The 25,783-nt window shown below is 34.0% G+C and overlaps 1 protein-coding gene across 1 annotated transcript in view; it reads left to right on the top strand.

Annotated features, from left to right (window-relative positions):
- The window catches only part of ATR (ATR serine/threonine kinase), a 103,213-nt gene that overhangs the window by 49,663 nt on the left and 27,767 nt on the right, over positions 1-25,783 (top strand). The window contains exons 24-36 of the mRNA XM_060011368.1: positions 120-235; positions 3,930-4,050; positions 5,400-5,537; positions 6,368-6,578; positions 8,606-8,784; positions 10,641-10,805; positions 11,869-11,960; positions 14,764-14,855; positions 15,092-15,269; positions 16,455-16,634; positions 17,077-17,236; positions 19,499-19,678; positions 23,941-24,083. Of these exons, the coding sequence (XP_059867351.1) occupies positions 120-235; positions 3,930-4,050; positions 5,400-5,537; positions 6,368-6,578; positions 8,606-8,784; positions 10,641-10,805; positions 11,869-11,960; positions 14,764-14,855; positions 15,092-15,269; positions 16,455-16,634; positions 17,077-17,236; positions 19,499-19,678; positions 23,941-24,083 (1,955 nt within the window). The remainder of the gene's footprint in view (positions 1-119; positions 236-3,929; positions 4,051-5,399; positions 5,538-6,367; positions 6,579-8,605; positions 8,785-10,640; positions 10,806-11,868; positions 11,961-14,763; positions 14,856-15,091; positions 15,270-16,454; positions 16,635-17,076; positions 17,237-19,498; positions 19,679-23,940; positions 24,084-25,783) is intronic.

The following is a 25,783-nucleotide window of genomic DNA, read 5'->3' as shown; positions in this document are numbered from 1 at the left end:
TTTTATCATTTTATGTATTTTTCTATGTATTTTTATGGCTGTAATGTGAAGAATGTTGATGGATGTAAAGGTTTATCTGTTTCATTGACGATTTACAACTGTAAAATATGTATTTGTAGGAGTTACTTTCTATTTATGACTGTAGAGAGATGCAGACTGATGGCCCAGGTCACCAATTGTGGAGGAGATTTCCCGAACATGTTCGGGAAATACTGGAACCTCATCTAAATACTAGGTCTGTAGACTCATTAAAACTATTTTCATAAAATTGTTTTTAACTTTATAAACTAAATGTTATCTTTGATATAACTTTTTAGCATTAAAAGTATTTTTAGTATGTTCTAATATGTGTTTTGCACTAAGATTTATGCTTATGATATTGTCAAAATGAGAAGTATAGTCTGCTCATTGTTTAAATTCTGTAACTTTATTTAGTATTTAGACAAATTCAGTGAAGCTGAAAGGATTGATTTTTTTTTAATTCAACTGTCAGTAGTACTTTGAAAAATCTACTTTAAATTGAATGTGAGTTGAAACTTTTGATGGGTCTAATTAACACAGAAATTTAAGAATTTAAAGCTAATCCCAAAGCCTTTAGTAATCCCAGTTAGAGATTAGAGATTTTTAGCCCTACCAATTTCTCCTCATGAAAATATTTTCTCCTTCTACTTTTAAAAAAAGTATTTTCTACCTTTTTTCCTCCCCATTTTAATAACTTTGTTAGGACTGATTGAAGGCCATAAATAATTTTTCGTTAGAAACTTTAATTTTAGGTAGTCTAAGTCACAAGCTTATTGGATATGTGACCTTGCATAAATGTAGTCTTTGAGCCTTAGTAGACATGTAGTAAAATTCTTTATAAAAGCCCTTAAGTATGCATACTTATTTGCTAGATACCCTTTAATATTTAGAAACCTTTTAAACATCATTTTATTTCTTAGGAAGAGCATTGTTTAAAGATGTAAAATAAATGTTTGTGTTTTCTTTTTTGAGGATTCCATACTTCTCCATTTATCTATATTTTATAGCACATATAGATGCTTAAGAGTTTCTGTGATCTCGTGGAAAGTTTATGGTTTTTAGAGTCATGTAGACCGAAATTTGAATCTTTTTTTTTTTTTTTTTTGCTGTACGCGGGCCTCTCACTGTTGTGGCCTCTCCTGTTGTGGAGCACAGGCTCCGGACGTGCAGGCTCAGCGGCCATGGCTCACGGAAACAGCCGCTCCGCGGCATGTGGGATCTTCCCAGACCAGGGCACGAACCCGTGTCCCCTGCATTGACAGGCAGACTCTCAACCACTGCGCCACCAGGGAAGCCCCGAAATTTGAATCTTGACTCTGCATTTGCTCACTCTAAAAATCTTGGGCAATTTACTTAATATTTCCAAGTCTCAGTTTTTTTCATCTTGAAAATGTGAATAGCTTTACTTATGTTATATGATTGTTAGAAATAGAGAAGATAATGTTAAAAAGTACCTAGCAGAGTGCCTGACATTTGACTTAGACTCAATAATAAATGCTTATTCAATGTCAGCTTGTTGAATTTTGCTTTTTTCTGAGGAAGGGGTAGTGTGGCTATTCCCTACTTCATGTGAAGTAGAAGCCACCATTTCTGCCCACTTGTTATTCAATTTAGTATTTCTTAAGAAGCCAACATTTTCTGCCAACTTCTTATTCTTTCATAAGAAGAATATTTAAGTGGTCATTTATAAGAGTGATCTTAGCAAAGCAATGAGAATTCTTATGATCCTTCTACTTTTACATCTGGGAGTTTGAAGGAACCTCTCAGATGGTCCCTCAATGGTAGAAGTTCAATTTATCTAGCTGGAATCTGCTCATTGAAATCACCACCTCATAAATGTAAGAAGTCAATAGAGAGCAATATTAATGGAATTGACTCACTTTTGTATGAAACACCAAGATACCAGGTTAGCCTGTAGGGCAGTTTTATAGCTTGGACTGCTTGATATTTTCTTCACAGGGCCTAGGAGAAATAAAAGACTTCCTAAAACCATATCCTTGTTTTTGCTGCTTTAAAGTTACACTCCTATACTCTCCTTTAATTTATTTTTTTTTCACTTGGGCTGTTTATACGCAGTCACTAAACGTAGATCAAAGGGATGGCTATGTTTGGGAGATTTGATTTTTAGAACTAGATAGATCAACTACAGTTCAAAATTGCCACAGAAATAATTTTAGGAGAAAATATCAGGGTGTGTCTTGACAGAACCTGACTTGTACCCCAATATCAGTAGTTTTCTAACTAAGTTCACCATAAAACTTGGTAAAATCATCTAGAGAATTCATGAAGATTCAAAATAGTGATGGTTAAGTGAGAGATTATTGGGTTTTTTCAGTTTTTAGCCATTTGTGATACAGTGAAATATATAATGTTTGCCGAGAACCTTGAGTATAGGGCATTAATTATATTTGTCATTTCCTAACCTTGCTTTGGTGATTAAAAAGGAACCCACTCACCTCAAAAAATTGCTGTACACATGGGTAAGATGAGACCTGTTTGAACATGTTTAAGTGTTAACACTGAGGAGCAAATAGAAAGGATCATGTTGAAGTTATGGAAGAGAGAAGTGGTAATTGATATAATAGGGACCCCGAGGGGCATCCAAATGGTAGCCATATATCTAATGGGAGATTAGATTAGAGGAAGTGAAATCTCTTTCTCTGTAATAGGGGAAGATAAAATAATGGATGGAACTCAGCAAATTTTACAGATTTAATTGTGGGATTGTGTTAATGGTTTCTTCTTTTTTTTTTTTCCATGAAGTAAGAAGTATAGGAGATGAGATTATTGGCTGAAAGTGGCAGTGGAGTTGGTATAGGTGATGTAAGGAGAGCGGTGATGATTTGAAATAGCCACTGTGGAAAGAGAAGAGAGAGCTGATAAGGAAAACTTAAAAGGATTTCTGGGCAGCATAGAGGTCCATTGAGGTTGAAGACTAAGATATGTAGTAGTACTAATCTCATAAGCAATTTAGTGATTTTTCCTCTATCAATGCAGTGGCCTAGGTATCATTTCAATGAAGGCAGGCATTTAGACTGATCCAAGGTTGGGAGCTTGGTGGATGGGTACAGCTGGTAAAGAAAATGTGGGAGTGGAGTGCATACAGGATATTACCAAGAGAGTACTTGAAGTGAAGTACCGTGGAGACCAAGCTGGCTAGGGAGAGAGGTAATGAAAAGGAGGGTATTATAGATCAGGAGAGTTTAGCAGAGTCAAGGGACAGAAGGTCTCAGTGAGAGAACAGATGTGTCAGAGTAACTGAGCAAAAGAACTGGAACTTTGGGAAACTGGCCATAAAGTGAGGTCTAAATAGTACATTTTGGAAGTGAAGACCTTTCTCTGTATTGGCAAGGGAGTCCGGACAAAGAAGTGAGGGGAAAGTCATTGAGAAGTTTTCATTTTGACTAGATGGTCCAGCCAGACATTGAAGTCACTCAGGATGATAAAACTTGGTGAAGAAAGAAAATGCAGAGCAATTTACTAAATTTATCAGTGAGTTTGGTAATCAGTGGGTTTGGTAGATGCCCATAATGAGGAGTAGAGAATAGTATATATACCTGGGTGGCTTGAACCTCAAAGGAACAGATCTTTCTTGTACAATGATGGGGTTGGAAGGATCTGAAAAGAGCATTGAGGAAGGGAGGAAGCAGACTTAAATCCTTTGAAGTACTTGGGGTGTGCGTGAATGACCTACTGCCCTGCCATTAAGAAGGCTTTAGGGAAAGTAGTGTCCTTAGCCAGATTTCAGTAAAGGCAAGGCAGTAGTGGGGTAGTCAGTGAAAGAGTTGATGTAGTTTCTTATGCTTTCTTTACTAAAGTTCTAAACAGATGGATATATACATATATATATTTTTTTATATTATAAAAATATGTATATATATTTTAATAAACAATTTTTTAAATTACAGATATAAGAGTTCGCAGAAGTCAACAGATTGGTCTGGAGTAAAGAAGCCAATTTACTTAAGTAAATTAGGTAATAACTTTGCAGAATGGTCAGCATCTTGGGCAGGTTATCTTATAACAAAGGTAAGAACTCTGTTCAGAATTTTTAACTGAACAGAAATTGTAAAGGAAACGAGAACATCTATCTGAATGCATAGTACACACAGTAGGAATTGTAATATTTGTGCTGATATAGAAGTTTTCATAGGAAATGTTTACTACTAGAGAGTAACAATTTCTCTGTTGTTACTAGTAACAGTTTCTGAGTAAGAAGGTAGTTGTTTTATCAAGCAAATTGCTATGTTCTTCATGTGTTTGTAAAATGTCTATTATGTCTGTTCATTTAAGGTTGTAAAATAATACTGTTTAAAAGGATATAAATGCTTTATCAGACTTTTTTACATAATAAAACGATTTCTTAGGTAATAAAAAGATAATATTATCCCTTAGTGGCTACTTCTAAAAGAGGATACATTATCTGAACTTCCTCCAAAATAAAAGTAGAGGTTTTTTAAAAATGAAATTTCATGGAAAAATAGAGGTATATTTCTGACGTTTTCCTAATATGAAATTTTTACATACCTGACAAACAAAAAGGTACCCTGTGTTCACCCAAAATGTTTAAGGTGTATTTAAATTTCACAACTTTTGTTTTTAATTCATATTTCTATTAGTGTTTTAAAATATTACTATAATTTGTACCTGGTAATTTCAAGAAAGTGTCTCTCATTTTCTAATGAACATACTGAAAATATAATATGTGAAATATTAAATTAATACTCTTTAATTACTTTCAGCTATGGAATATTTTATTTAGTTGTAGTTTAGTTTGTTTTTTTTTTAAGTGAAGGATTTGTATTTGAAGAAGGAAAAACCTTTAAATTTTTATAAGAGAACAGTAATGTTGGTAAATTGAAGGTTAGATTATACCAATAAAATTTGACTCTAACACCAAGTAATTTAATTTTTTTATTTCTTCCATTTTGTTTCCTATACTTAATCACTGTTTACTACTTAATAAAAATGTGATCTTGTACTTAATGTGCTGGCCCAGAGAATACCTTCTGGTTACTTTCGTCATCTATGTGCTCAAGGAATAAATATACTAAATTTAAAGTTAGCTAAGTAAAATATACTGTATTTAGGGAAGTTAATCTGTAACAAAACGTGATTCATTTTAAAATGAACTGTAAGGGGAAAAGACCATTTTTGCTGAGATAGTCGGCAGCCCAGGTAGGGGCTGTAGGGGTCTCAGCAGTTCAGGCACTTGACCAGAGGGATGGTGATGTGAAATCCTCCCTGCTTTGAGTGCATTTCTCCATAGAATACCCACTCTGCAATGTTAAATTAGCTCACATGTTGTTTTTTGGCATTAATCAAAAGAATAAAATGAATAAAACTACTTACTCTCTCTAAACCATTGGAGTTTATAGGTGCGGCATGATCTTGCCAGTAAAATCTTCACCTGCTGTAGCATTATGATGAAGCATGATTTCAAGGTGACCATCTATCTTCTTCCACATATTCTAGTGTATGTTTTGTTGGGTTGTAATCAAGAAGATCAGCAGGAGGTAAGAAATATCATTTTATTTGGTTTCTGTTTGTCCAAACATTTATGCAATGTAATTAGTGTTAAAAAGGCTACATATTAGTAGGAAATGTAGATCAAGGTATGCTATAATATGTAAATACATATGAAAATGCTTACAAAATCCTTTTTTATACTTTTATTTATCAAAGAGTTATATAATGCTTAGTTCATATCCTTTACCTATTTGTGGTTGTGTATGTGTGTGTCCTTTTTAAATAATTGGTAGTTTGATATGTATTCTGGATACCAGTTTGTGCCAGTCATATCTCACAGAAATTTTTTCCAGTTAGTGGTTTTCTTTTTAACCTTTGTTTATACCTTTTGCCATGCAGAAATTTTAAATATAAATGCCAAATTTATAAATCTTTTATAGCTTTTTAATTTAAACCTTTTATGTGATACCTTCTCTTATCCAATGTCATGAACATATTTTCCTACATTTTTTTGATCCTTTTATTTTAACATGCCCTTCAATTACTCTGAAATTGATTTTTACAGATACTGTGAGATATTGTTTAAAGTTTTATTTTCTACTAGTTAACAAGTAGTTTCGTGATCATTTATTGAATAATCTAGAATAATTTTTAAATATTTTTATATTTACTCTCGTGACTCTTTTACAGTATATTTTCTTTTCAGGGAAACATTTTATTGGCTTAATTATAGATGAGAAAAATGATTTATTATTAATGTATGATGGATTTTTTTCTTTTGAAAATTATTGCCTTAAAGTGGTTAGTCTTATATGTCAGGTAATTGTAAAATGATATTATGCAGACATATTATTCACCATAAAATGATTCTTCTTAGGTTTATGCAGAAATTATGGCAGTTCTAAAGCATGACGATCAGCATACCATAAGTACCCAAGACAGTGCATCTGATCTGTGTCAGCTCAGTACACAGACTGTGTTCTCCATGCTTGACCATCTCACACAGTGGGCAAGGCACAAATTTCAGGCACTGAATGCTGAAAAATTTCCACAAGGCAAATCAAGCAGAAATAAGGTGGACTCCATGAGTAAGTCATAACTTCTGTATACTTCCTTCTCTTAATTATTAACCAGTTAGCTCCTTTCAGTAATTTAAGCATTAGCTTTTAAAAGACCTATGTTTTCTTGCATGCCTTTTTTTCCCTTTAAGATGGCCTTTTTACTGAGAAAGAGCAGTGAATTTATAGTTAGAAAACCTCTCTTTAAATTCTTACTGTCACTTCCTTAAGCAAAACACATACCTAATTTTTCTTTGCATAAAATAGGGTTGATTTTATCTCCCTTAGAAGATTGAGGATTAATTGGGATGGTGATGATATAAATTGTTAAGTGCGTATATATATGAATAGTGAAGTGTTCTTTATACTTTTTCACTTATAAGATACTCTTTGCAGTCTTTTTCACATTTAAGTTTTAAATTTCAAAGAGTTTACTTTCATTCATTTCATGGCCTATTTTTTTTTTCTTTTTTAAATTCATCTCATTCTTTTTATTCTTCTTTTCCCTTTCTCTGGTAGTGTTTGGTATCCAGCAGGCTCTCCAGATATGCTTAATATATGTTACTATACTATACTCTGCTACACCTACTATCGTGCTATTTCTTTCCCTGTGATATTACAACTCCCACAAAGGTGTCTAAAAGAGGAATCTCATTAGAGTTTAAAATGACACTTGCCCCTATGATACAAGCACTTGGTGAGAAGAATTATATTCATCAGACATTAATAGATACTCTTAATGTCTTTGAACTTTTGTGTTTTTCATTCTTGCAGCAAGTGGGTAAAGTATATGATACTTCTGCTTCTTGTATACTTTAGCCATTTAGTGGGATCACATGATTTTCCCCCAAAGCTTCGAGGCTAATTGGAAAAACTGACTAAGACCCTTAAAGAGGCCTTCACTTACACCAAGTTCTCAGTTTGTGAGCATCTCCCTCTTGTTCCTATATCTGTGGAAGCACATATATTCCTGTTGTTAAGCACAACAGTTTGTTATTTTCTAAGATTTTTTGGACTTGCAAATAATTATGTTTAGGGGAATGTTTTTCTCTGCAGTAAGACTAATTATTGATATATTTTACATTATTTCAACAATTGAATGTTTGTTTCTGTTTCTGCATCTGAAAATGATAACAAAAAACCAAACGCGAACTCCGTTATTACCATTTCTTACTAACATAGTAATGAAAATTCTAGCTTTTAAGAGTAACATTTGTAATGTTTCAAAAGTACAATACTTTAACATTTCTCATAATTTGAAATGATTTACAAATTTTGGTGGAAGTAAAGAATTTATTTTAAATATAATTTCTTTTAAATTTACTATCTTGATTATGAAATTTATTTGTTTCCTGTTTTCTACATGCTGTTATGAATCATTATTAAAATTTATAAGTTTTAAATAAGAATTCTTAAACTGGGTAGTCCAGAAGTTCCTCAGTTAGGTCTTTTCTTAGACTCTTTAAAAAAATTACCATTTTAAAGTATTTGTGATTTTACTTGAAAGGTACTTTTACTTTTTATGTCCATTGTATTAGTTAATATTGTATATATAGCAACACAGGAAAAAAATGGATTGTTAACAAATAATTTTAAAATTAAAAAGAAGGCTATTTCTATAATTCTGCTTTTTTCCTACTAATAGCTATACTTTATCAGTGTTTTTATAGTTATTAATAATAAATAACTCATCTTTGTATCTTTTGTATTATCTTTATATCTCCTCAACATTTAATATAAATTTACATTTAATTGTCACAACAAAATTGTAAGTAAGGCAAGACAGATACTAATATTTCCCTTTTCTAAATGAGGAAACAGAAGCTCAAATAAGTTAAATGACTGTTCAAGGCAAGATAAGTCATAATGGTGCTGTTGGAGCAAGAATCTTCTGAGCAATCTTCTTGTTGGTAGTTACATTCTAAGTAAGATACCCTAATACATTTAGATTACTTTATTTCATGAAATAGATTAAAAATAAATTGAAATTTAAATGGATACTTTTAAAATTTCATCTTCTCAGTCTTTAATTACTCAATTATCTTTTTATAATCTAGTACCTACTGTGGATTATGAAGACTATCAGAGTGTAACTCGTTTTCTAGACCTCATACCTCAGGATACTCTGGCAGTAGCGTCCTTTCGCTCCAAAGCATACACACGAGCTGTAATGCACTTTGAATCATTTATTACAGAAAAGAAGCAAAATATTCAAGAGCATCTTGGATTTTTACAGGTTTGATATTAATATAGTGAACTTAATAATGACATTTAATATTGCCAGTCTTTTATGTTTAGAGTGTTCATTTTATCAGTTTAGACAATAATACTATGACAGTGTAGGGAAGAAAAGAAAGTAAGGGCCAGTGGGCCTAATACAATGGATGAAATAATAGGTCAAGATTGTTGGGCTTCTTTTCAGGTCAAAAAGCAGAGTGTGGTGAGAGAACTGGAAAATGAGTAGCTTGTAGTCTTTGGATGATTAGTCCTCTCCTGTCTTTTTCTCCCTTGTCTAGCTCTGAGTCTCTTGTTCATTGTTAAAGTCATTCCTTTACAAGGATGTTCAGCTCCCTCATCTTTCTCCCTCTGTGTTGTATTCACTTTGTAAGACTCCAGTGCTGGATAAACTCACCCATCTGCTTTCCCAGTGTCTGCATGTAAGCAGCTGAACATCACTGGAGAAAAATCACACAATGGATTTTTAACTGGTTTTCCTTTCAACTCATAGTCTCAAACATCAGTGGGACTCTTTAACAGTGCCTTCAGTCATTCTATGTTTCTCTAGTAAAGACTACTTTCGCACTCTTCAAGATGACTATTTCTTACCTTCTCTTCATTTCTCTGCTTCCACCTTACTTACTCTGTTGAGATGATCTTGCTTCATTGTTCATTAGGAAAGTAGAAGCCAGATGTCTACCAAATCCGAAAATACATTGGCTACTGTACCATATTCTCTTTCTTCCCTTCTCTTGTTCCTAAGGAAGGATCCCTTCCTGCCAAAATTCAGTTCTTCTACTTTTGTTCTTGATTTCAATCCTTCAGATATTCCTGCTTTCTCCAACATCATTAATTTTTCTTTCTCAACCAGAGTCCATAGAGCATATAGACATGCTCTGGTGTCGCCTGTAAAATATCTTAATTTTTTATAATTCCCTTGATCTTACAGTATCTTCTTCAGATACTTCCCATCTTTCTGTTTCCTTTCACAGTCAGTTTTTAAAAGAATTGCCCATCTTCTCTGTATTCCTTCTTTACTTCCCATTTACTCTTTGCCCATTCCAACAAGAGTTCTTTCTCCATTGCACTGACTCTACTCTTGCTAAGAAAATTGGTGGCCTCCATGTTACCAAATCCAATAAATGCTTCCCAGTCCTCATTTTCTTAATCTCATGGCATCATTTGACCACTTCTTTATTAAGATATTTTCTTTTCTCTAATAGCTTCTGGGATACCACATTCTCCAGGTTTCTTCAAACTACTCTGGCTTCTCCTCTCAGTTTCATTTGTTAGTTCTTCCTTGTCTATAAATATACAGGTACTCTGATGTCCTTCCCCAGGCCTCTTTTCTTCTCTCCCTCTATTCATTTCCTAAATCATTTCATCCTTTCCCCTGCCATCTTTGTGCTAATTGCTCCCAAATTTTTATCTTCAGCCTGAACATCTCCTTTGAACCCAGATTTAGTCTCTTGTGTTTCTTGAAAGCATCTCAATATGAATATATTAAAATGCTGTTTAAAATGTTTTTAAGTTTTAAAATGCAATAAAATACTTATAAGCTATACTCAACAGAATTTATTATATATTGGATTTTTAAAAGAGTTCAGGACTTTGAGGTTCTTTACAGCTCTCATTATCAATAACAGTTACTAGTATAGATTTGTATTTAAGCGGAATATGAGTATATTTAAGTGGAACAGAATGCCTGGAAATAAGTTTGCAGTTTCACTGTGAATCTGTCTTGAAACAAATACATATTGTTGCTTTGAGAAAAAAATTCTTATATATTTTTTTTACATAAACTGGTGGCTTTATAGTTTTATTTCCAGTTGTGTTTTTTTCCTCCCTTGATTGTTTTTTAATGATTGAACAAAGAAATTGTATGCTGCTATGCATGAACCAGATGGAGTGGCTGGAGTAAGCGCAATTCGAAAGGCAGAACCATCTCTAAAAGAACAGATCCTTGAACATGAAAGCATCGGCTTACTGAGGGATGCCACTGCTTGTTATGACAGGGCTATTCAGTTAGAACCAGACCAGGTAAGAGATAAATGAAAGGCCTTGTAACAAAAAGAACTCTGAACTAGGAACTTTGGAAACCTTAATTTCAATACTGTCTCTACCAGGGTCACAGTGTGTCTGGAAAATATTTAACCGTCTCTGAACTTGAGTTTCCTGATTGATAAAATTAGAGACATGCTAGAGGATCTCAGAGATCCCTTCCAATACCAAACTTCTGTGACCTTACAAATCTCCCAAATAAATGAGATTTACTGTGAAGTATACTTACATTAAACTCTATGTTCCATTACTCTAAAATTGATATAATTTTAGTTTGCTATTAAAAGTATAAGACTTGCATCAATTTTTAATAATAATAGTGATTCTCTACAGCCTAAGAAACTTTTTCAGATTACACATGCCCCCTATCACCATCTGGGAATCTCTGAAATGGTCCCTTAGAATCACTGGGCTACAGTTGCTAATGGGGGGACGTTGCATATCTCATGTATGTTGGAACAGGAAAGGGGTTTAGAATCATTGATTTATAATCTTGACTTAGATCCTCTCTAATCTCGGGGTATTCCTTTCTGTCATAATTGACATGTTCATTTTCTCAGAAATTCAGTGTGTAGGGCCTTTATTTTTCACAGGCTTGTTTTCAATTTTAAAGAATATTTCACAATCCTATTTAACTTTTCAGTTACTGAAGCCCAAAATCGATATTAGTAATATTGTGACGTTTGAGTTTTAATTTTTACGTGAGAAATAATATGACAAATAATCTTTAAACAAAGTATTAAGGAGTACTTGTTACTTTTATATTTGATCTGAACCAAAAATCAGACCATATCTGGAAAAGATAATAAATGCAATCTGAGGTTTTTTATAGGTTATCTCCATTAAAAAAAAAAAATTCAGATGTGTTTAGGACATCGGTAGAGGGCTCTGCCATACAGCCAAGCAAGTCAGTTGTTAAACTAAGAAAGGTAGACTCAGTGAGGTAAATAGCATTCTTTAATGAATATCAGTTAAACACTTTTTGGTTCCTAAGATGTATTTGAAGTAACAGTTGCTATTTTATATACTTTTAAATTTCCAGATCATTCACTATCATGGCGTAGTGAAGTCCATGTTAGGTCTTGGTCAGCTGTCTACTGTAATCACTCAGGTGAATGGAGTGCATGCTAACAGGTAATGTTTTTTAAAAGAATGATTTTCTTTTGTTGTTGGTTTGGAATGGGAAATTTTTAATTAATTAATTGGGTTGAAGTAATGTTTACTAAAGTAATGAAATCTTTTTTGTTTTCATGGTATTGGAGATAAACACCAAAAAATAATTTTTCCTGCTGTCTCTTAAGTCAATCTAGCACTTAACAGCTTATCTTCTATGCAAAGAGTCATCCTTGAATTAAATTTGCTTTATGACAGGAACCTGCAAGACTTTACCTACTATTGGTGAAGCTCATATTAGTATTCCCAGAAGATATCTAACCTCTGCCTACATTATCAGCACCAGTTATTTTCTGTGCTGGGGAGAGGGAAACTTTGTGACTGAACTAAGGAATACCACTCTAGAATGTGTGGGTTGATTTTCTCCTAAAAGACTAGTAAAAATGAAAGTAGCCTTCCTTTCCTAAAGAAAATGGGTTTCTTATAGCAAACCAAACGATACCCCCCAAAAAAGTACTTACATGTGGCAGAGATTAAGACATGCATGGTTCTTCTAGTTTAGAGAATTACTAGGAAGGTTGGTTGTGCTCTTGAAAAAGCCTTACTCCTTAATGTATTTACCAGACCCCAGTTGACTTTTCTGGACAGTGAGATCTGGTCAAAAGTGATGGGATCTTAGTTTGCCAAAGAGCACAGGCCACTGTTTTTAGTTAGTTCATGCTGAAAACAGCTCTATAATTTCTATAAATTCCAAACTGTGATTTTAAAGACCACTGTTCTACAATGTCTGGCAGTAGAGAAGCTCAATGTTAGTTGGATGGTTAGTGGATTTATGAAATGATGAAAGAAGCTTTACAGAAGCAAGGAAAGATTTGTTATATGTTTTAGATATGTTTCTCCAGATTAATTGAGAGACCTTGTGAATAAAGGGGTTGCAGAAATTTGGGAAAGTTTGTTTTGGCTCAAGCTGAGGTGTCATGTTTCCTTATGATGCACACTGCACAGTCTTCTCTTTGGATCTGTGATACATAGAGCCTCCTGATCGTTCGATTTGTGGAAAGGCAAGTTTCAATATTCAATGAAGGATACTGTATCCTTGAAGCAAATGGTCATTGAGGGGATGAGTTTTCTTTGGGGAGAATATTTGCATTTAAACAAATATTTCTCCAAAATTACTGACTGTGCTTAACCTACACAATCTTTTTTTTAATACTTTTATGGAAGTAAGTTCTCACAGCCTGATCCTCATTGCCATTTGGTACTTCTTGGTGTGATATATACCCTCTGGAGAGCAACTCCTGCTAATTCTACTCAGATTTTTTTTTTTTTAATATCTTTATTGGGGTATAATTGCTTTACAATGGTGTGTTAGTTTCTGCTTTATAACAAAGTGAATCAGTTATACATATACATATGTTCCCATATCTCTTCCCTCTTGCGTCTCCCTCCCTCCCACCCTCCCTATCCCACCCCTCCAGGCGGTCACAAAGCACCCAGCCGATATCCCTGTGCCTCTACTCAGATTTGTATCCTAAAATTTTGATACTTTGGCATCGAGTGATAAGCTAGTGAAGTTATTCAAAGTTGGACTTTTGAAAATTATATTTCTATTGTATTTCTTTTAGCTTTGTTCTAAATTGTTCTTGGTGGTACTTAGACATTAGAGAATATTTGATATTTATGCTACTACTTTAGTTTTTTTTAATAAAAATTAATTGACTCATTTGTTATGTTTTCTTTATGTGTTTTTACTACAGAAAGAACAAGGAGGGCTTTTAAGGGCATTGATCCCAGCCTCCCTGAGTCTGTTACCTTATTTATAGTATGTGTACCTTTGTTATTATTAGGTAATTAAATAGAAAAATGTACCTAGCTGAGGGTCTAGTATATAGCAGGTATTCAAATGATATGATTTAATAAAGAAGAAACATGGGGAAGTATAGCTTCTTCTATACAGTCATGATCTAAACATCACTAGCCATCTTAGTGTCACATAAGTAGGATACTTAGAAAAAATAATTACCTATATAATGCTGCTTTTAAAAACCCCAATTTTAAAGTAACTGAAAATAATTTAAGAATAGTTATGTATTTTAGGTAGCTAATTTTGTATCCTTTGTCATACTATTGACACATAATTTGTAACATTGTTATGCCTTTATTATTGAGTGTCCTATGTACCCCAGTACTCAACCTACCCCACCAGCGTCTATGTTTTTTGTCTTAAATTTAATTCAAAATACCAAGTTATTAGAATTGCTTACCTCTGAATGCATGTATGTTCAGTTGGCTCTTTTTTCTCCCTGCTCTTTGTTCAAGTTAAGCATGCAACTCATTTTACAACTGCTCTTTGTAATTATCCAGGCCACCAGCTTCTATGTTTTTTGTCTTAAATTTAATTCAAAATACCAAGTTATTAGAGTTGCTTACCTCTGAATGCATGTATGTTCAGTTGGCTCTTTTTTCTCCCTGCTCTTTGTTCAAGTTAAGCATGCAACTCATTTTACAACTGCTCTTTGTAATTATCCAGGCATTAATTCTGCTCTAATATATGACAAATTTGTCCCAAAAAATGGCATTTTTAAATGGCTGTATCAGAAGCAATTATTGAAAAAAATGTTTTGGGGGACTGGAAACATTAAAATTTGGGGGATTGTTTTGGATAGAGAGAATTATTTTGTACCTACATACAAAATACAATACCATACAAATACAATGAATAGAGCAACAAATAACTACAATAAATAGAGTATCTAAACCAATGAAAAAATCTCTAAATGCCACTTTAAATAAATGTTTAAGTGATACGTATTTCTTTTAACAGGTCTGAATGGACAGATGAATTAAACACATACAGAGTGGAAGCAGCTTGGAAATTGTCACAGTGGGATTTGGTAGAAAACTATTTGGCAGCAGGTAAAATTACTTCTTAAAATATAAGCAGTTTTAATATGCCATAAATATTTAGACTTAAGTAGCTAAGCAACATTCGTAATTAATCTCTCAGCTTGTTTTATGATTGCCTTGTTTAAGTTCAAAGTGGAATGAAACTATTTGTTCCGAATTTCTGTTGACCATTTTATCAAATGAAATAAAGCTTGTTCTGGAATCCAGCTATCATGGCATGCCTTGACTCTTCATTTGTTTTTCAGATGGGAAATCTACAACATGGAGTGTCAGACTGGGACAGTTATTATTATCAGCTAAAAAAAAAGATATCACAGCTTTTTATGACACATTGAAACTAGTGAGAGCAGAACAAATTGTGCCTCTTTCAGCTGCAAGCTTTGAAAGAGGCTCTTACCAACGAGGATATGAATATATTGTGAGGTATTTTGAGGTTTCCATTTTTATATTCCTGGTCTGTAGGTGTCATATGACAGGCTTGGAATTTTGTGCTCGCTAAATAAGTGATAGTGTGTTTGGTGTTACGCAGAGCTCACAAAATGGCTCTTTTCATTTTTTTACCTCACAATCACCCTATCTATAGTTTTTTAAAAATGTCCTAACATACATCCTTTTAATTAGAAAGGCAAATATGAGACTTCTAAAAAATAGCAAAAATATCTTACATTTGTCTTGTTGTGATGTCATAGTTTATTTTCTATATAACCTAAATAACTAGACGTCTACTCTGCCTGGCACATTGGTGCTCAGTACTTGTTGGTTCCCTTTCCTTTTTCTCTTTGAGAAATGCAGTTGACATTTCCCACTCCCCCCTCAAATGTAGGTACTACATTACTCACAAGTAATATTAATATTACTCACAAGTAATATTAATTTTTAGAGGTAAGGAAGAAAATGATGGAAAACATTTTAGGTCTGTTAATTTACCTGAAGAAAAGAATAAAACATATGCTGTAATTGAACAACAGTAAATTAAAAAGAAAAATACGCTATTTTTTAAATTATATTTTGTATCAGCCCCTTTGGTAACAGCTTAATGAAACCAGAGATTGGACCACTGGGATTAATTCAATTATGTAGCTACTCAACTGCATGCTTGAACACTGGGTTATAGACATGGGAAAAAGTTAATTTGAATGTATCACAAATGTTTCCATCAGCCTTAGGGAAAAAAAAATTAAAATTGCATTCATTTCACAATTTTTTACTGGCATCTACTATGCCAGGTCCTCTTACAATAGCACCAGCAATATATACAAATATTTACATTGATTTATATTTTCTTTTATCTTTATACAGGTGGTAAAGTCTGGCTTTCATACATTTGAATTTAGTTTTATATACCCTTCTCCAATTTAATTAGAGGGGTCTAGGGATCATAGCAAAGCACTAACTATTCAAATCAACATAAATTAGTGTTTATACCCAATTTGAAAAGTTTTAAATGTTACTGTTTATATACCAAGAATATATATATTGGTTAAAGTTTTTCCAAAGAAAACTGCACATTTCATATTCTTTATGGTTAATTTAAAGTACATGCTTTATATGTCAGATTAATATGGCTGACTATTATAACATATTAACATAGGCTCTATGTGTCTTCAGATTGCACATGTTGTGTGAGTTGGAGCATAGCGTCAAACCACTTTTTCACCAGTCTCCAGGTGACAGTACTCAAGAAGATTCACTAAATTGGGTGGCTCGACTAGAAATGACCCAGAATTCCTACAGAGCAAAGGAGCCCATACTGGCTCTCCGGAGAGCTTTATTAAGCCTCAACAAAAGGTTTTACACACTTTTTTTTTGCATGTCAGTTATTGTGAATTCAGTATTATATTTGCATATTACTTGGGAGTATTTATCTTTCCTAATTTTCTCTCTGAATCTGTATTTTTCTATTGTCAGTTGTCAAGTCTACACTATATAGTTAAAATGAGCCTAGAACTTAAAAATTACTTTGATGTGCAATATATCATTTTTTTAATGTTGAAAACGTATCTGGGGGAGGTACAGATATAAGTCAATAGTAAGGTCTTCATAGGCTTGTAATTGATAACAATGGAGAACTCTAAGAAAATTAAAATTAGTTTTTTAACAAATAAATATTCTTTGATTCCTTTGAAAAGATATATTGAGAAGGTTCCATGTTAGGAAGAGATATTTTAATTAAGCTGTTGAATATACTTAAAAATGCTCTTTCCCCCCCCATTTTGTCACATTCCTTTAGACCAGATTACAAAGACATGGTTGGAGAATGCTGGCTACAGAGTGCCAGAGTAGCTCGAAAGGCTGGTCACCACCAGACAGCCTACAATGCTCTCCTTAATGCTGGAGAATCACGACTTGCTGAACTGTATGTGGAAAGGGCAAAGTGGCTGTGGTCCAAGGTAATGGCCAAGGGGACGTCATTGTACATACTTCCATCATAGGTACTTCCTACAAAGGCATGACAGAGATTAGATCCCTAATCTAAATTCAGAACCTTCTATTTCTGTCACCTTTCTGCATCATTTATCTACTATCATCTGGAAGAAACTTCCTTCTATCCTGAAGTCCCCAAATATTTTCCCATTTCAAGACTGAAAGTGCAGTTCTCTCTGTTTTCATCTGTCTTCCATTTTTTTCTTGAGGGAAATGACCAATTTTTACTTTGTTTTTACCATATATATATGTGTGTGTATATATATATGTGTGTGTGTGTGTGTGTGTGTGTGTGTATATATATATATATATATATATATACACACACACACACACACACACACACATATATATATACATGAGTGCACTCAAGAAATGTTTAGGTGAACATAACACTGTCCTTATTACATTCTTGGCAGATAATTAGTTTTGTGTAGACTTGCCACTGTTGCTGTAAAGATCCACTTCTAATCTAGCCTGTCAGAAAGGGCTTAGCTTCAGAACAAACGTCCTCAGCAATCCTCAGATTAAAGCTACAGTTATAAGAAGGGGGCTTTAAAATATACAAACTCCTTGAAAAGCTCATGCCGCAGATTTAAAGGACTCTTACTTTCATGTCTCCTCATGCTTGCCACCAGTCTAGAATTAGTAGTAGGCATAGCATGTTCTGAAATTGACGGTTAGCAACTATAGTTGGTGCCATCTGTGATTAAACCAACTTTTATGGTGGCTAAGAAAGGACAGGGGAGGAGATGTTTCCTGGATGGGAGATGAAAGTAATAATTCAGCCTGCATTAGTCAGGTCATTTTCAGAACTAGTGCTAGAACATGTATGTATTGTAATACCTTAAATTCAGTATGCTCAAAATGCAATTCATCATGTAAAATTCACTGCCTGTTTCTCCTCCCATATTCCTTATTTTTCTGAGTAGGACTCTGTCACATCCTCTCATTTATGACAGTGATCTGGGCATCATCTTGGACTTCTTCCTCTCCCTCACTTTCCACATCAAGTTGGAGACTAAACTGACCTTAGAAATATCTTTTGAATCCTCTCCCTCTTGTTTATCTTTGCTGCTTTCCTTCATGCCCTTAGCATTTACACCCTCTGGCAATATTAAGTTTTTTTTGAGGTCTCACCATTTCTTGGTGTTCATTACTGCAGTCTGTCATCTTTCTAAAATGTACACTGAATCATGTCACTCCCCCAGTTAAAATCCTTCAAAGTATTCTTCATGGCTTTAGGATTAAGTCAGAACTTTAGAAAGTACACAAGGCCCTTTCTCATCGAGTCTCAGCCTACCTCTTCAGGTTCAGTTGTCACAAACCCTTTAGTATTCACAAACCCTTTAGTCTTCACAAACCCTTTATCTCACAAACCCTTTAATCTTCAGCTAAAACCAGACTACTTGCCTTTTTCTCAACTAAAATTGAGACACTCTTCTACCAAGAGTGTCCTTCACTGAATTCTTTGCCAGGAAAATTTCTACTCATTTTTTAAGACCTAATTTAGATTTTCCTCATGTGATTACTTTGCCTGACCACTGCTCAACTCCATTTTCCTATATCTTCAGGTAGATTTAGCAGACTGTCTTCTCTTTCCTACATAATATGCATGTATATTCTTCTGTTAATAACACTTAGCACATTGTGTTGTTGTTTTATAGTTTATTCCCTCACTTGACTATGAACTTTTTTTTTTTTTTCCGGTACGCGGGCCTCTCACTGTTGTGGCCTCTCCCATTGCGGAGCACAGGCTCCGGACGCACAGGCTCAGCGGCCATGGCTCACGGGCCCAGCCGCTCTGCGGCATGTGGGATCCTCCTGGACCGGGGCACGAACCTGCGTCCACTGCATCGGCAGATGGACTCTAACCACTGCGCCACCAGGGAAGCCCATACTGTGAACTTTTTTAAGCTAGAGATTTTGACATATTTATGTTTGTTTATCCCTAATCATCTACATATATCTTCAGTTCCCTGCACTTTGACTGACTGTAAAAAACAAGTGAATGAATGAATACAGGAGTTCTATATGAAATGAAGCAATGATTCCTGTTTAGGATTTTACTTTCATAGGAGGAAAATGAGAGATGAACATGAAATTACGAATAGATTTATACATAAAATACCTTATGAACTTTAAATTCTAACAGTTTTATTTGCTTTTCAGAAAATGGAAATATGTTCTTAAATTAAAAGGCTTGTTGTTGCCTTTTTTTCTTTCAGGGTGATGTTCACCAGGCACTAATTGTTCTTCAGAAGGGTGTTGAGTTATGTTTTCCTGAAAATAAAACCCCAACTGAAAGTAAGAACATGTTAATCCATGGACGAGCTATGCTACTAGTGGGCCGTTTTATGGAAGAAACAGCTAACTTTGAAAGCAATGCAGTTATGAAAAAATATAAGGTAAGTGAATGTATAATGCAATTTCAGTTAGAAACTCACTTTTTTTGTTGTTTTTGAGAGTAGATAAAATTACTTTAAGGTCCATATGGGAAGAGCACATGTATAAAAATAGCCAGGAAGCTTTTTTGGCTTTTTAGTGAATATATAACATAAGTATAGTTGGAGGAATTATCACAAAATAAATATAGTCATGAAACCGCCATCCATATCAAGAAGTAGAATGTTCTTAATGCTCTAGAACTCACCCTTTCATCCTCCTTCCCAAAGTTAACCACAGTCTGGCCTGAAAATTTTTGAACAAACACAGTATATACCTTCCTTACTACGTATTAAGCCTTACATAGATGGTGTTAGAAAAGAGATACTTCTCAGTAACCCATGGGGTCAAAGAAAAAATTGCAATGGAAATGGAAAAATACTTTGAACTGAATGATAATAAAAATATGACATGGCAAAACTTGGATTCAGCTAAAGCCATTCTTACAGGGAATTTGAAATATTATTTACATGTGTTAGAAGAAAATAAAGGCTCAAAATTAATAAGCTAAGAATCCATCTCAAGAAGTTAGAAAAGGAACTGAAAAAAAATTAGAAACATGGAATATAGAAGATACAAAATAATAAAATAAGAGTGGATGGCTAGAATTGTGAAGCAGACTAACCTGGAAAAAGGAGTTAGACAAAAAGTTCTAGATCTGCATTAGAATCACCACTGAGTCTTTGACTGAATACCACGATACACATGCATAACTCAAAACTCTATGAGGCCCAGCTGGAAACAGCTGCTAAGGAAAGAACAATCATGGGGGAACTATAAGAAGAACAATTTCCAGAAGGCAAATAGGCCCACTGATAGAAATCAACAATGTCAATCTTTTGGATTATAGAGCAGAAAAGAGTGGAGTGACAAGTATATTTTAGAGGGGCAAACTGAGGATAACCAGGATGTGTTTCAAGACTTATTATAAAGGTATAGAAATTAAGATGATGTTGTGTTCATGTAAGGCTAGGCAAATAACCAATAGAACAGAAGAGAGAACCCAGAAACAGATTCTAGGTGGTATTGTAGAGTTGAGAGAATGATCTTTTCCGTAAACATTGTTGTGTTATTTGGATAGCTTATGGGAGGAGAAATCAAACTTGATCCCTTCTTTACAACATAAACAAAAATAAACTTCAGGTAGATTGTAGATCTAAATGTGAAAGGCAAAATAATAAAGGTCCCAAAATAGAATATAGGAGAGTATCTTCAAACCTAGAGGTAGCTCAGGACATCTTAAACAGATCAAAAACAATAACTATAAAAGAAACGATTAATAAATTTGACTAACTTAAAATTATGAATTTCTGTTCATCAAAAGATACCATTGAGAATGTAAAGGCAAGAAGGACGGGAGGTGGGTAGGGGGGAATAGATGAAGAGGATTAGAGGTATAAACTTTCAATTATTTAATAAATAAGTCATGGAGACATACAGCATAAAGAATATGGTCAATAATATTGTAATAACTTAGTATGGGGACAGGTGGTTACTAGACTTATCATGGTGATCATTTTATAGTGTATGCAAATGTCAAATCATTATGTAGTACACCTGAAACTAACATGATATTGTACATCAGCTTTTATTTTTTACTTAAAAAATAAAAATATATATTTATTAATAAATATTTTTTAAAAGAATGTAAAGGTAAGCAATAGATTACAAGATATTTGCAATACATAAATGGTGAGGCTTATATCCAGAATATAATAAGAACTCTTAAAAGTCAATAAGAAAAATACAGACAACTCAATTTTAAAATTGAATAGAAGACTTAACAGAAGGATATATATAAATGACCCCAAAAAAGAAAATATCTTCACTGTAGTAGACAGGAATAGATGCAAATTTAAAAAGTATTATGATGAAACTAATACAATATTATAAATCAACTGCCGTTCAGTTTAAAGAAAAGTATTATGAGCTAACACTATATACCTACAAGAATGGTTAAAATTTAAAAGATTGATATTTTCAAGTGTTAGCAAGGCTATAGAGTATTTAGACGCTCATACAGTGCTGCTGGAAGTATAAGTTATTACAATCATTTTGGAAAACAGTTTGGTGTTTTCTCCTAAAGGTGATAATACTGTGACAGCCACTTTATCAATGCTGAACACGTCTCCATGGAACATGTACAAAAATGTTTATACCAACGTTATTTGTAGATTTTAAACTGGAAGTAGAAATGTCAATCAATTATAGAATGGATAAACGAATTATAACATATCCCTATAATGGAATACTGTATGTATACCAATGAAAACCAACAAACCAAAGTTACATCCAACAACTTGAATGGTTCTCCCAAACTTAATGTTGAAGGAAAAAAGTCATATGAAAAAATCATACATGTAGTATGATTCCATTTATATAAAGTTCAGAAATGAGCAAAACAAAATTCTTGTATCAGAAATGGAGATAGTGGTTGTTTTTAGTCCATATGCACTGCTATAACAAACATACCATATACTGGGTGGCTTAAGCAACATTTATTTCAAACAGTTCTGGAGGCTGAGAAGTCCAGAATTAAGGTGCTAGCAGATTCAGTCTGGTGAGGCCCTGCTTACATAGACAGCCATCTTCTCCTTATGACCTCACATGGCAGAAGAGGCAAGGGAGGGCCCTGGGGCCTCTTTTATAAGGGCACTAATCTTATTCATGAGGATTCCACACTTATGACCTAATCACCTCCCAAAGGCCCCACCTCCACATACCATCACATTGGGGATTAGGCTTCAACATATGAATTGGGTGAGGGGGGAGGGGGGACAACATACAAATATTTAATCTGTAGTAGTGGTTATTTGGGAGGAGAACAAAGGGAGTAGTGTTTGGGAGGGCGAAGGGGGAGGCTCGTGTTTCTGGAGTTCTTATATAAGTGTGATCACTTTGTGATAATTGAGCAAGCTTTGCATATAAGATTTATCTTTCTGTATGTAGATTTTATTTTCTAAAATAAAATTTTAACTTAAACCAGGAAGGAAGGAGAGAGGGAGGGAGGAAGAAAGCAAAGGAAGGGAGATAGAAAGATGATGAAACCAGATTGAAAATATCTTTTTAGAAGCAATCTTAATTAGCATTTTCCTTCATTCCGTTTGCTTCTCCTTTGACTAGATGGGAAAAGCACACTGGGAGCCTCGTCCCTGTGGCCCGTTTTAGGCACATGAATCCAGCATCTGTTCCATATATCTAATCATGTCATTCTGTCCTCTATCCACAAGCAGGTTTGTATCTGTAAGGTTTTAGGATTAGATTTGGAGGAAACTTACGATCTCATTTTAAGGTTCCTGGTCTAAACTGTGTTCTCAAATTTGCTTGAATTAAGAGTCGAGCTTTATTTAAAATTTTTTTTTTTACTCAGCTGTTCTATGTATTTTCCATCACATTTCAAGTAATATAGTTAAAAATTAATAAACCACACACAATATACAAATATAAGGGAAAGGGAGAGGAAATGACAAAGGCGACTGAGTAGGAGTGGCCAGAAAGGTAGGAGAAAACTTGGAACATTGTGGCCTCACAAAAGCAAAAGGAAGAAAGTGATTCAAAGAAGAAATGGCATGGACAACAGAAACATGCTGAAGAGAGGTTACTCACATGAGATCAGAATTGGAAAGTATGTCTGTTTAAGTTGCTACTTTAGTGGAGTGGTGTCTACTGAACCAAAAAGAAATAGTTTGAGGAATGACAGTGAGTTGGAGAATTCTTTTCAAAAGCCTGATTATGAAGGAGTTGAGAGAGAGGGCAATGACTTGTAGATCTTAGAGAAAAATGATATGTGATTTCTTTTTTAAACCATATTTGAATGCCTTTAAAGTCCTGTCCTCTTCAGAGATTTGGTATTCTTCTTTCTCTGAGGTTTTTTTTTAAAACAATAAAAATATACCTGTACACACATACATGAAATACCTTAATCCATCTGAAAATTATTTTGATATATCATATAAAGTGGCAATGTAAGTGGAGTGTTTTTCCCTATATAGCAAATTAGCATGACATGTTGATCAGCGGGCAACCCACCAGAACCCACCAGCTATCCTGAGAAAACCTTTGTAAGAAAGTAGCTATTCCTTATTTACACCAGTCAGTCTGCCTTTGACTTTGCTCTGCCTAGATGTCGGTCTCATACTTTTGATCCCTAATTATCTATTTATACTTTACTTCCCAACATAGTGGGGGGTTTTATTAAGTGGATATTCTCTGTTATCTTTTACAGGATGTGACCTTGTTCCTGCCAGAGTGGGAGGATGGGCATTTCTACCTTGCCAAGTACTATGACAAATTGATGCCCATGGTCACAGACAACAAAATGGAAAAGCAGGGTGATCTCATTCGGTATATAGTCCTTCACTTTGGAAGGTGAGAGTGAGAACTGCATGTTTGCTGATTAAATATATCAAGGTGACTCTGTTGATGTTGAACTATTATCACAGATCTTAGCATATGTAGGATGTTTTCTGCTTTATGATTATCACCTTAGATAAGATATAAATTTTTTCTTTGTACAATTTTTTCCTTCCCTTTAAATAACAACTATTTTAATGGAATAAGTAATATATGCATGTTTTTTTAAAATTCAGTAGTACCAAGAATATACAATGAAAATTAAGTGTCCTTCCCATTCTGGACCCTCATCCTCTGAGTCCCCTTCCCTAGAATTCCAGAAGGCCCTAAATCTAGTACATTTAATGGTTTTATTTAATTGCCTGTGGAATGTTTCCTTCCAGCCCATTCTCTAAGAAGTAGTATATATAAAAATGGTTTTGACATTAGACTTGTAGAAAGAGCTTATCGCTTAAACTAGGTAACAGGTGAAATGTAACTTAATTTCGTATATTAGTGTATTATAGTCAAATAGTGTATTGTCTCATGCCTACTGTTTATATTATCACAAATTATTAATTCCTAAGAAGTAATAATAACGTTCCACTCATTTTCTTGTCATACTCGTGGACCATTGCTTTACTGATGAATAACTTACTTCATACTAATAAATTTATTTAAAGTTGCCTATTATCAGGTATTTTGACTTCTCAGTTCAATATTTTCAGGAATCAAAGCAATGTATTTTTGTTCATCAGCAGTGTTAGGATTGCAAGATTTGGCCAAGCCTTTCTTCCCAAAATGGAATTCAATTTTTGTTTGCTTGTTTGTTTTTTTGTTGTTTGTTTGTTGGCCATGCCATATGGCTTGTGGGATCTCAATTCCCCAACCAGGGATTGAACCTGGGCCACGGCAGTGAAAGTCCGGAATCCTAACCTGTAGGCCACCAGGGAACTCCCTGGAATTCAAGTTTTATAAAATCCAAACCTAATTTAATTTTTTATTGATTATTAATGACTTGTTATTGAGGAAGAATTCCTGGCATATTGGCATTTTGAAATGGAAGCATAAGCAGAGGACAGTTATTAAATTCATTTTTCTTTTCTAAAATGAATAATACCTCTCATTTGCTCTTTAGTCTTGACATATATCATATACATTGGTATACAGAATTTATTTAATACATTTCTTCTAAAACGAGTTATTTGGAGTCCTTGATATGCATAAAACTATTAGGTATAGTGTGAGATTTTTAAAAGTACAGTTTAAGAAAGTAAGACTATTTTAGAATATATTTTATCCATAGTAGTTAAAATAAAACATATGGATGCTTAAAGGAGTAAATAAGCTCAGCTATCGATGCTTTTCCTCTGAGTCATTGAATTACTGTGTTATTGCTAATTAAGCATTAGTGTTTGCCCTCAAGGAGCTACAGTCCAATTGGGTAGAGAAACCTTAGCACACAAAATATTTAAATAATGGTACATAGTAGAATGTGATCAAATATCAAAATAAGTGGTACAAATATTAGAAATATCTTTTTGATACTAGCAAGATACCAAAAATGAACCAAACAAGTCCAGGAGTCATGGATTTGGGGCAAATCTGAAGTCAAAACTCAAACCACTGGCTTCATGATATCAAAAGTATCTCTTTGCACTGCATTGCCAGAGAAGTTTGGTAGGCCTTGTGAAGAAGGTAGGATTTAAAAGGTAATTAAATTCAAGAAAGAGAGG

This window comes from Delphinus delphis, chromosome 4, assembly GCF_949987515.2.
Source record: "Delphinus delphis chromosome 4, mDelDel1.2, whole genome shotgun sequence".
NCBI classification, from domain to species: domain Eukaryota; kingdom Metazoa; phylum Chordata; class Mammalia; order Artiodactyla; family Delphinidae; genus Delphinus; species Delphinus delphis.
This window is presented reverse-complemented; position numbering and strand designations above follow the sequence as displayed.